The sequence below is a fragment of the Arachis ipaensis genome, chromosome B04, assembly GCF_000816755.2.
Source record: "Arachis ipaensis cultivar K30076 chromosome B04, Araip1.1, whole genome shotgun sequence".
Lineage (NCBI taxonomy): Eukaryota > Viridiplantae > Streptophyta > Magnoliopsida > Fabales > Fabaceae > Arachis > Arachis ipaensis.
Window position 1 is genome coordinate 133058128 of NC_029788.2, and position 10652 is coordinate 133068779.

The 10652-nt window shown below is 37.1% G+C and overlaps 3 protein-coding genes across 3 annotated transcripts; 1 reads left to right on the forward strand and 2 right to left on the reverse strand.

The window, feature by feature from the left end:
* On the forward strand, window positions 665-2814 carry LOC107635731. Its single transcript, XM_016339286.2, has 4 exons — window positions 665-812; window positions 1371-1561; window positions 1658-1721; window positions 2076-2814. Exons 2-4 carry the CDS (start codon window positions 1404-1406, stop codon window positions 2370-2372), a joined length of 519 nt encoding a protein of 172 aa, XP_016194772.1. The 5' UTR covers window positions 665-812; window positions 1371-1403; the 3' UTR covers window positions 2373-2814.
* Window positions 3809-5001, reverse strand: LOC107635732 (ribulose bisphosphate carboxylase small chain 1, chloroplastic). The gene is made up of 3 exons (XM_016339287.2): window positions 4701-5001; window positions 4382-4516; window positions 3809-4306 (listed from the first exon to the last, which is right to left on the reverse strand). Exons 1-3 carry the CDS (start codon window positions 4881-4883, stop codon window positions 4076-4078), a joined length of 549 nt encoding a protein of 182 aa, XP_016194773.1. The 5' UTR covers window positions 4884-5001; the 3' UTR covers window positions 3809-4075.
* Window positions 6895-7921, reverse strand: LOC107635733 (60S ribosomal protein L2, mitochondrial). Its single transcript, XM_016339288.2, has one exon. The coding sequence runs from the start codon at window positions 7835-7837 to the stop codon at window positions 7202-7204; it is 636 nt and encodes a 211-aa protein (XP_016194774.1). The 5' UTR covers window positions 7838-7921; the 3' UTR covers window positions 6895-7201.

Below are 10652 nucleotides of genomic sequence, written 5' to 3' on the forward strand. Positions count from 1 at the left end.
ATATAATTTAACATTCTAATTGATATAATAAGAATATGATTTAATTATTAGTATTTGTAATTTTTGTGTATTTATTATTTTACATATTATTTTTGTGTGTCTCAAAAGAGTGAAAGACTAATATGCCACCTTCTTTATACTCCACTTTTGTTGCCATATTCAACTTTGATATGATTACTTGAATTTCTTTTATATTTTTATTGGGAGGCAAAATATGATTAGTTGATCACTATGTTTTCCAATGTGTTTGTTTGCTTCTTCTTTTTCTTTCTTTTCTTTTAAAAATGAAAAGTTTTTTTATATAAATTTAGCACAAAGCTAGGGTAAACATTTATAGTTAAAAGGAAATATAAATTAGAGAAAAAGACAAATAGGTCTCTGATTTTTTGTCCCGCGGATATTTTTGTCTTTGATCATTGAAAAATACTTTTAAGTCTCTGACCTTCACAAAATTTGGACGGATCAGTCCCTCCGTCCAAATGCCTCCGTCAGGGACTGATCCGTCCAAATACCTCCGTCAGGGACTGATCCGTCCAAATTTTGTGAAGGTCAGGGATTTAAAAGTATTTTTCAATGGTCAGGGACGAAAATATCCACGGGACAAAAGATCAGGACCTATCTGTCCTTTTCTCTATAAACTAATTCTTAAATATTTATTGACAAAAACGACGCCGTGTAAAACATTTTCCCTATGACCCTAACATTAATTGTGTGTGATATAAATAGGATCCAGCCATGTGTGAATGGTTCCTCTCACTCTCAGCTTCTGTTGGTTGATTTCTTGGTTTGGAGGACACCCCCTCAAAGCAAAGGTCTCTCTCTCTCTTCTTTGAACATGTTTTCTACCATTGATCTACTTGCATGTTACTTGTACTTTTGCTACTGTGTTCTTTATTTGACTCAATTTTGTTTGAGATTATGTATTGTGTTATGTGTTTGTTGTGTTTTTATTATTATCATTTCTGGAATCTGGAGATCTAATTGTTAAAATAAATAATTAAATAAAATTCTGTGATGGTTAGCTGTGATGCATTGATTTTAGCTGGTAAAGAAAACTTTTTTTTGTGTGTTATCCTCATAAAGGTTACAGCTTTTTCATTTCATGAACATAGATCTGCTGTTGATTTGAGCAAATTATTGTACCCATTTATTTGGTATTGGTAAAATGGTAATTAGGTTCAACACAAAATGTGATGCATTGTATAGATCAGGGTAGATAGATCTATTATCACATTGCTGGTGATAATGTTATCTATATGCTCTTGCCCCATTTGTAAATTAATTGAGATATCTGTGAGTAAGGGCATGTTGCAATTTTTGTTACACCTGCACATACATTTCTTGAATGCATTTTATTTTGTCTTGTTCAGGCGTTCTACTGTGGAATTTAGCCGGTTTTGAAGATGAATTGTTATAATCTTCAGCAGAACGCCTTCGCAGCCGGTGAAGAGTTGAGAGGTTCTCTCCCCATTACCGACCAGAATAGCCCGGTTTTTTGCCCTAAGCCACGCCGAGTTGCGGTGTTGAACATGCCGCTAAGGCCCTTTAGATGGCATTCAAGGTAACTCAAGTGCCGACGGTTCGCCTTTTCTTGGCATTATTGTGTTTGGTTCCCAGTGATGGTCTGATGATCTGTTGTGTTATGGTTTTGTTTCAGTCAACAAGCTGAGATTTCTGATTCAAAGGCTGGGGCAGATCTACTTGACATTATTCTCAAGCAGGTAAATGATTACTCTGTTGTAAATTTGTTGTCATGTCTCTCTATTGACCTAGGAGGATAAAGAATTACGATACGGGTAGAGTTTATCTATCATTGAACATGTTGATACCATGATGGTTTGTGCATTTTTTATGTTACACATGCTTTGTTCTTAATTTGGATTGCACTTCTTTTTCCCTCTTTCTTTGGTGTGCCAAGTAGCTGCTTCTGGATTCGAACGATTTTAAGCTCAGAGATGTAGCATTTCAGAAAAGTTGTAGTGATTGTGATGTCGTTTCGGTTTTTGCCATATTTGGTCATATCTTGACTAACTCTTTTCTCTTTTCTCTTTCTATTTTGTTGTATGTTTCAATAGGAGGGTAATGGGGAAGAATTTGCAAACCAGGTGGCCTCATCTCCTCCATATTTTTGTGGCTCCCCACCAGTTCGGGCTGCGAATCCCTTGATCCAAGATGCTCAATTTGGAGATGAAAAGCAGGCTCCTATATCTACAATTTTGTCACCATTAGGTTTAGCGTCTCCATCTTCAGCTTCTCACAAAGGAGGGTGTGTTAGGATGAAGTTTGGACTCAAACCGGCCGCAGTGAGGGTAGAAGGATTCAATTGCCTCGGCAGGGATCGCCAGAATTCCAGCATCCCAGCCGTCGCCTAAAAATTTGTCGAACTGTACATAGAAGGACCACTACTTAACCAGAGAGAATTTTGAGTGTTTTGGAAGGAATAAGAAATTCGGTTAGCCATGTATATAACATGTTTTTTGGATGCGGTGGTTATATCATCTTGACTATCTTTGTGAGTAACTGCAAAAAAGAAAAAAAAAATGCTAACCTTGTGTTCTTGAGAAGGTTTAATTTGCTATGTAAAGAGCACTTTTTTGTGTAATATAAGGCAGTTGTATCTAAGCTTCTCCTAATTTTATTTTGTTTTATTTTTTCTAGTGATCACCACAAGAGTGTCCTGTATAGAATTGGTGATAATGGCCATCTTCCTGTAATATTAGTTTTAGGCAACTTTTTAGAAGTAAGTTTATTTATGAACTAGTATTTTCTGTCTTATATGCAACATTTAAGTTATGAAGTTTATGGTTATCATTATTCATGCTTTTCGTCAATTTCTTCAGGTATGGTGATGATAAGGACCCTCTTCCTATGATTTGGCTAACATGATGCAAATGTTCCTGTCAATTATATCCTCTCAATAAAAGTTTTGGAAAACCAAAAACAAAATATGCTGATATATTCAGAGACCAGAAAGAAAGCAAACTAAAGAAATTAGTCTTTTGTCATAAAAAAGTTACACAAAATGACACATTTTTAGCTTTTCATTAATAAATCATTTTGTTCTTTTTCTTTTCTTGTTTTTGGTTGATTAGCTTGCCATTTTCATTCAATAATATTATTGGTAATATACACAAATTACTAAACAATGAATATATTCATCAACTGTATTAAATATACAAAAAATAAATTAGTCATCCATATAAAATATATATTAGAATACAAAATATAAATTAAAAGTGAAAAAAATTCGTCAGCAAAAATATGTGGGACTATTGGCAGTACATGAGATGAAACTTCTTATCCTTTGCTCTATCTTATTAGAGTCTTTTCCACAAATGTAGCTATCATCAGAAGGGTCCAGCATTGAATGAAAACCAGAAAGGGCACCAAAATAAGTTATTATCTATCACTATTCACACTTCACAACTAACAACCGCTACATGATTAACCAGTTGGTAAGCCATGACTACCACCAAGAAAAAGTTCCATAACAAGACAAATAGAGAATGGACTTTGAGATTGATTATATCAGCCATTTGTTGGAATTTTCGTTGCTTCAGCATAAACTTTAGCATTTTGGCAGCACTAGAGATTGGTTATAATGTATATCTTCTTAACATGATTTGATTACTTTTAGAAAGAAGAATACAACAATGTCTATTTCATTTTGAACCTTTAGCAGCTTTAGGACAACATGCATACACATTGAAGTTATTTCATTTTGCCAAGGTTGACTTCTAAATTATGCCAATTTATGTTCTTGTCTTGATGCATTTTGCTGGAGGACAAAGTTGTGAAACTGAATTTAACTTATAGCATATACATTCATAAAGTAAGCACTTATTCATTACTAGTTCTCATATCATATCCATTCACCATCATTTGAAGATCCAAGAACAGAGATTAAAAACACAGCATGACATTTCTCAGAAAGAAAATGCAGGACACTAAGTGGGAAATATATAGGTTCTTATAATGTTCTAAGTAAAATTGAAACAAACCCAGATCCCAAATAAATTAAAGGAAGAAGAAGGTGGCTACAAATGCCCCTCTTTTTAAGTTGTAAATATCAAATTTAATAGCCCGGGGGCTTGTAGGCAATGAAACTGATGCACTGCACTTGGCGAACGTTGTCGAATCCGATGATACGGATGAAGGCAGATGGGTAGGCTGCCTTGGCCTCCTGAAGCTCCTTGATGACCTGACCGGAGTCGGTGCAGCCGAACATAGGCAGCTTCCACATGGTCCAGTAGCGTCCGTCATAGTATCCGGGTGATCTGTGATTCTCACGGTAGACAAAGCCATGCTATAAAACACAACATATCAGACATCATATTCAAAACAAAAGGGTCTGCATCAAGAGACAAAAGAACAAGGATACCTCCAATTCGAATTCCAAGCAGGGAACCCATCCCTTCCTGAGAAGGTAATCTACTTCCTTTCTCAATTGTTCGTCTGTGAGATCTGGCAGGTATGAGAGAGTCTCGAACTTCTTCTTGCCAACTGGTGGCCACACCTAGTAATTCATAGTAATCATGCATAAGCTCAATCCTATGTTTATGTCTTTATGATCAAGTATCTTAAACTCTAGCACATGATTTGATCCCTATTATTGTCTCATGATTAGTTCACTAGTGATGCATCAACAGAATTCATTGAATGTTTTATACATGATTCAACAAATAATTAAGCAATATTACCTGCATGCATTGCACTCTTCCACCGTTGTTGGCGACGGAGGTGATGTCATTGTTGGCCTTCCTGGTAACTGGGAAGCCAGCAAGGGACTTGAGGCCGGTGAATGGAGCCACCATGTTAGCCTGTGCCGGAGAGGCACGGCTAACGGTGGTCACGGCGGGGGAGGAAATCATGGAGGTTGCCATTTTTTCCTTTGTTCCTTCTTAGCTTTCACTATCTTAACTCTATAAGTTACTTACTACTATGCAAGTCTTCCACTAAAGCCTTGCTATATGTGATGGTTGAATTTGGATATTTCTCACAACATTGCAAGTTTTTTTTCTTCAATGCTAGCCATATCGTTGGGAACCAATGTGGCATTGCCACGTGGACCAAGGTCCACAATCTTATCTCTTTCATGGGAAGAACATAAATGTGTGATGGTGGTTATAAGTTGATTCATAATTCATTCTCCCTTTTTTAGTTGGATTGTAACTCTTAGATGGCTTTGTCAATTGTAATAGTGGCAAAAAGAGGAAACATGTTTACTTGGAAAATAAGATAAATACAAAAACATTCACATAGAGTTTCGCTCTGTTTTTTTAACTTTAAATCTTAGAGTCTTGTATATTGGCCTCATGCAATTTTGTAAATACCTATCATGCATGGTATGGGCTTGTTTGACCCATTCCTTGATTTGATGTAAATACAAACGTTAGAAAATTTCCGAATGGGGAAAAAAACAATGGGATGAACCTCTCAGCTGACAGTCCCTTATCAGTTTTGTTGGTTTGTTGAGAATGTGATCATGTCTTCATTCCAAATTTCAGAGAAACGTTTCTGCATTTCTCAATGTTCTTAATTTTGTATAGTTTTTATTGGATTTGTTTTACCACCACACAGAAGCAACGTAGTTAGAATGTGAAATTGTGAGCTGGGTGAAAGGGAGGATCAACCGATGATGCAGCTTCTTATACCTTATCATGCATGATTGGTTAATGGACAAGTATGTATTTTTAAAACATCAAGACCCACATTTTACTATACCATTCATACAAACCATACAATCATGACCAAAATGCAAGCCATAAAACACCTCTATTGCCTTATCTTTAAAGCACACTGCATGGATAATAATAATGTTGACATTTAATAATAATAATAACCATAATTATGTTCTTTTCAAGCTTGATAAGGTGAATCTGACTATTTAATGTATTAGAAGACTACAGCCAAGAGAAGAGATAATAAGATAAGGGACAAATTCGGCAGTGAAATTTAACCACTAATAAGCTGTTTACTATAGGTGAGAGTTGCTCTTGCGACTCTTAAAACAGTAATTGAATTCTCAAATTCTTATAACCCTATCAGCTGAGGTATGTAATGGTGTCTGCTAGTACGAATGTTCCTCATAATCGATAGAGAAGTTTGAGTTAGGCATCCTCTCTAAAATGAATAAATATCTGAATTATTCTAATTTGTATCCAACTCAGCAAGATGGTTACATTTCCTAACATAAAAGCATGAAGAAAGCAACATATAAAGAGGAACTAGTGGGATTCATAAGATACACCATCAGCATGAAAAATATCCAAATAAGATATTCTGCAAATTGCCTTCCCAAATACACCATCATCTTTCCAATCCTTCTAACAAATTAATATAACCATACATCCACTCTCCCTTCTTTAGAACCTCTTATAAAATACTTTTAATCTCTTCACCTGAACTACAAGACTCATACATTCTTTTGAACATGCTGACATTCACTGAACAGGGTTTTCAAAGATGAATGCATAGTACTAAGCCTATTAATTGGCCCCATTGATTTCCTTCAAGAATGCTAAACTGCGAAGAGTAGTCACTATTTCCTTATGCTCTGTGCTTCCTTGCTTACACTTTAGACCCAGCAATGCAGATTTCTATCAAAGAGAGTTCTTTATTTCAAGAATTCATTAATACCATCTTATCTAATTTGCATGCTGAACTGAGATCTTTGAAAACCGACATGAGTGGACCAAAGTCAATTATATATTTGCTAGTAAACTCAAAACATTGAGCTAGAAAGTGTTGCAATGATAACAACTATTGGGATTCAGCATCTAACTCCTGCTTAATGTAACAAAATTCTCTTTCCAGCTAATACACTACGTAATCATCTAACAATTTTAATACACACAAAAAAAAAAGAAAAAAAACACGTATGAACAGAAAATATAACTCTGGTTCAAAGCAGGAACCTCAAATTTGACACATTTCAAAAAGCTTTTCATACACAGAATCTAACAACAACACCATGTTAGATGATGTAGCTAGAAGCAATTCATATATATTTCACTTTGCAAAACCAAATTGTCGTCTCCTTATGCCTCAGAATTCAAGACAAACAAAATCTCAACTAAAATTTTCAGATGAAAGAAAAATAGAAGACTATGATTTTGAAATTAAGTGACAAATTTAGGTTTACAAGAGCGTGAAAGGGCCAATTTCTAGCACGAACCCTAATTCCTTTGCGCTCTGAACCCTATCGCGCGATGCCGTGCCAAGAAATTGCAGCTTTGCGCTTGTTCCTATGCGTCCACACGTCGTTGTTCTTCTTCCAGTTCCGAACCTCCAGCTTCTCCTCCCCTCTCGCTCGCGGCGCGAAGAACGATGCTCTCGACGCAACCACCGCAATCCTCGGCAACCCGAGGGGAAGCGATTCGGATCCAGATCCAGATGCAGAAGCAGAAGCTGCTTTTCCCTTTGGCGAGAACGCCGACAAGAACGCGTTCCTCGATGCTGAACCAGCGTGCTGCGGAGGCAGCATCAGATTGAATGCGAACACACCACGGATGTTGTTGTTGCCTTCGATGGAGTTATCGATCTGGAGCGATTTGCGCGACGGCTGAGCAAGGGCTTTCTCCGGCATGGCACGGCGGCGGACTCCTTCGGTCCATCGGACGAGGGCGATGCTGGAGGAGCGATTGGGATCGTACTCGATCCGCTCAACAATGCCCCCAGAGGAAGGTGCGGCGTTGCGCTTGAGATCAATGGTTCGCTGGAGGCGCTTGGCGCCGCCACCGCGGTGGAAGGAGGTTATGCGACCGGAAGAGTTGCGTCCGGCGGTCTTGCCGGTTCCGAAGGTGAACTGGCGAAGCGCTCTCTTCAGCGACGACATTGTTTGTAGGCCAAAGAAGCTGAGCTGAGTGCGAGCTTCGAGCGTGAAACCCTATTGCTACTCTTCCTAATCCACACGTGCCTTTTTTTTTTTTCATTAAATAATAAACAAGTAACTTTTTAATATATGAGAAAAGGACAAATAGGTCCCTGACCTTTTGCTCTGCAGACATTTTTGTCCCTAACCATTGAAAAATACTTTTAAGTCCCCAACTTTCACAAAACTTGGACGAATCAATCCCTGACGAAGGCATTTGGACGGATTAGTCCCTGACGGAGGCATTTGGACGGAGGGACTGATCCGTCCAAATTTTGTGAAGGTCAGGGACTTAAAAGTATTTTTCAATGGTCAGGGACAAAAATGTCCGCGGAACAAAAGATCAGGAACCTATTTATCCTTTTCTCTTAATATATATATATATATATACTCTTATCTATTATTTATCAATAATTTTCAGAAAATATTAATCAATTATTATGTTAGAAATGTAGATAGACTAAGGAAGTTAATGATAGGTTTTTTTTTGTTTTTTAAGAAAAATGTTTTGTCATTGAAAACTCAGGTACAGTCGACTTTATGTGAAGTTGATAGTTAAGAATTGTTAGATGATTTGATTGATTTGACTAAATTTTCATCTAACGACTCTCAGCTATAAACTTTACGTAAAGTCGACTGCACCTGAGTTTTTACCTTTATCAATTTGTTGTTAATGCTTTCAACTAAGCAATGAGAACTTGAGAATATGCATACGAAGAGTGATAAAGCAGTAAATTTTGTGATTTGTAATTATTGAGTGTTTTTCTTTTATTAGTTAAATACCGACCAGATTTTAATAGAAGTGTTGCTCTAGATTTTGTCTATACATATGACTAAATCCCCATAATGGTCCCCGAGATTGACGCCGTGCACCAAAATTGTCCCTGAGATTCCAACTGCACCAATTACGTCCCTGAGATTGGAAAAGTTGCACCATAGTGGTCCCTGACCCGTTTTCTGTTAACGGCGCGCTGACGTGGCTTGATGACGTGGATTTTTTGTGACACGTGTCACCTCATGGTTTGGCCACGTATAACGGTATGATAATGTGTCGGTCAACGACACGTGGCAAGCCGACGTGGATGGGTATGCCACGTGTCACAATGCTATTATGCCACGTGTCGCAATGCTATTTGTCCACGTGTCATCCACGATGTCATCGTTACATGTGCACCAAATTGGTCCCTTACTTTGCATCTAATGACTCATTTTAGTCCCTAAAATTGAATGTCGTGCACCAAATTAGTCCCTTCATCAGTTTTTTCTCATTTTTTTTATAAATTTAAAATTCTCATTATATATTTGAATACACTAATTTTAATTTTATCTTTTCACAAGTTATTTAAATACAAGTGTTTTTATAAAATATTTTTAAAATATTAGTTTTAATTATACAATTTTTTTCTACAATATTTTATTAAAAGAATTATGTGACATATTGATATTGATTTAATAAAGAGTGTAAGTTAAGAGTTTAATAATACATAATCTGACACGTGGCAAAATAGCATTGTGACATGTGGCATACCCATCCATGTCAGCTTGCCACGTGTCGTTGACCGACACATCATCATATCGTTACACGTGGCCAAACCATGAAGTGACACGTGTCACCAAAAATCCACGTCATCAAGCCACGTCAGCGCGCCGTTAACGGAAAACGGGTCAGGGACCACTATGGTGCAAATTTTCCAATCTCAGGAACGTAATTGGTGCAATTGGAATATCAGGGACAATTTTGGTGCACGGTGTCAATCTCGGGGACCATTATGGGGATTTAGTCCTATACATATCTATATTTGGAGCTTGGACGTAATTTTTTTTGGTTTCCCACGGTATCCCCCAACCCGGCAGGTCAAGGACTAATCCGTCGCGGTACTGAGCTTGGACGTAATTTTTATTTTTATTTTTTTGGTCTGCGGTGGAACACTTCAACCGTATGTACGAAGCAAAAACATGGTCCTCTCAAAAGAAGGTCCAACAAGACCAAAAATGGTTTATGAAAAGTAATGGATTTATAACTGATCCAAAAATAAAATTTATGGGAGAACAGTAGGGCCTCATTCATGTTAGTCCACTCATCAACCCATTCATGTACACAGTTGACCTAACCGACCCAAAAAAAAAAAAACAAAAACACAGACACACAGTTGACCTTGTATGAATAATGCAACTATTTTATGATTCTTCTTAAGGATTCAAGTCTTTAACCTTATCGATAAAGTCGAGATTTAAGAACTTAATTAGGAGCCGAATATGGTTGGTATTATTTGCTTAATATAGTACTATAAGCAAGCAACTGGTCCATTCCACTAACGAGTAATAATCCAAATAAAAACAATTTCAGTTAAGTAATGAGTAATGATGACTAACAAAGTTTTTCTTTTCCCATTAATTAAGCATTGGATTCAATGAACCTAAAAGTAGAATTGGGTGGTGGTGGGATCCACAGGCAGAGGAACCTAGTTTGAGGCAGAGTCGTCGCCCATAGGAGTGAATATAAACCAGAAACCAGTGATTGGTTTTAAACAAAACCATGATTAGGATTAGCAATATAATAGTAATACTAATGAGGACGGTAATTAATTAATTAATGGAAGGATGGTTCCCAAAAACCGGGAGCTAAGCTAAGGTGGAAGGAAAGGTCCAAATAAATTGGCAAACAGATTTCAGATTATTTTAATGCCGCAATTTTCACATCCTAACCTAACTGCTAAGTGCACATTGCTCATCCCACGCGCCGTCTTTTCTTCATTACTGTATATATATTACGAGATTC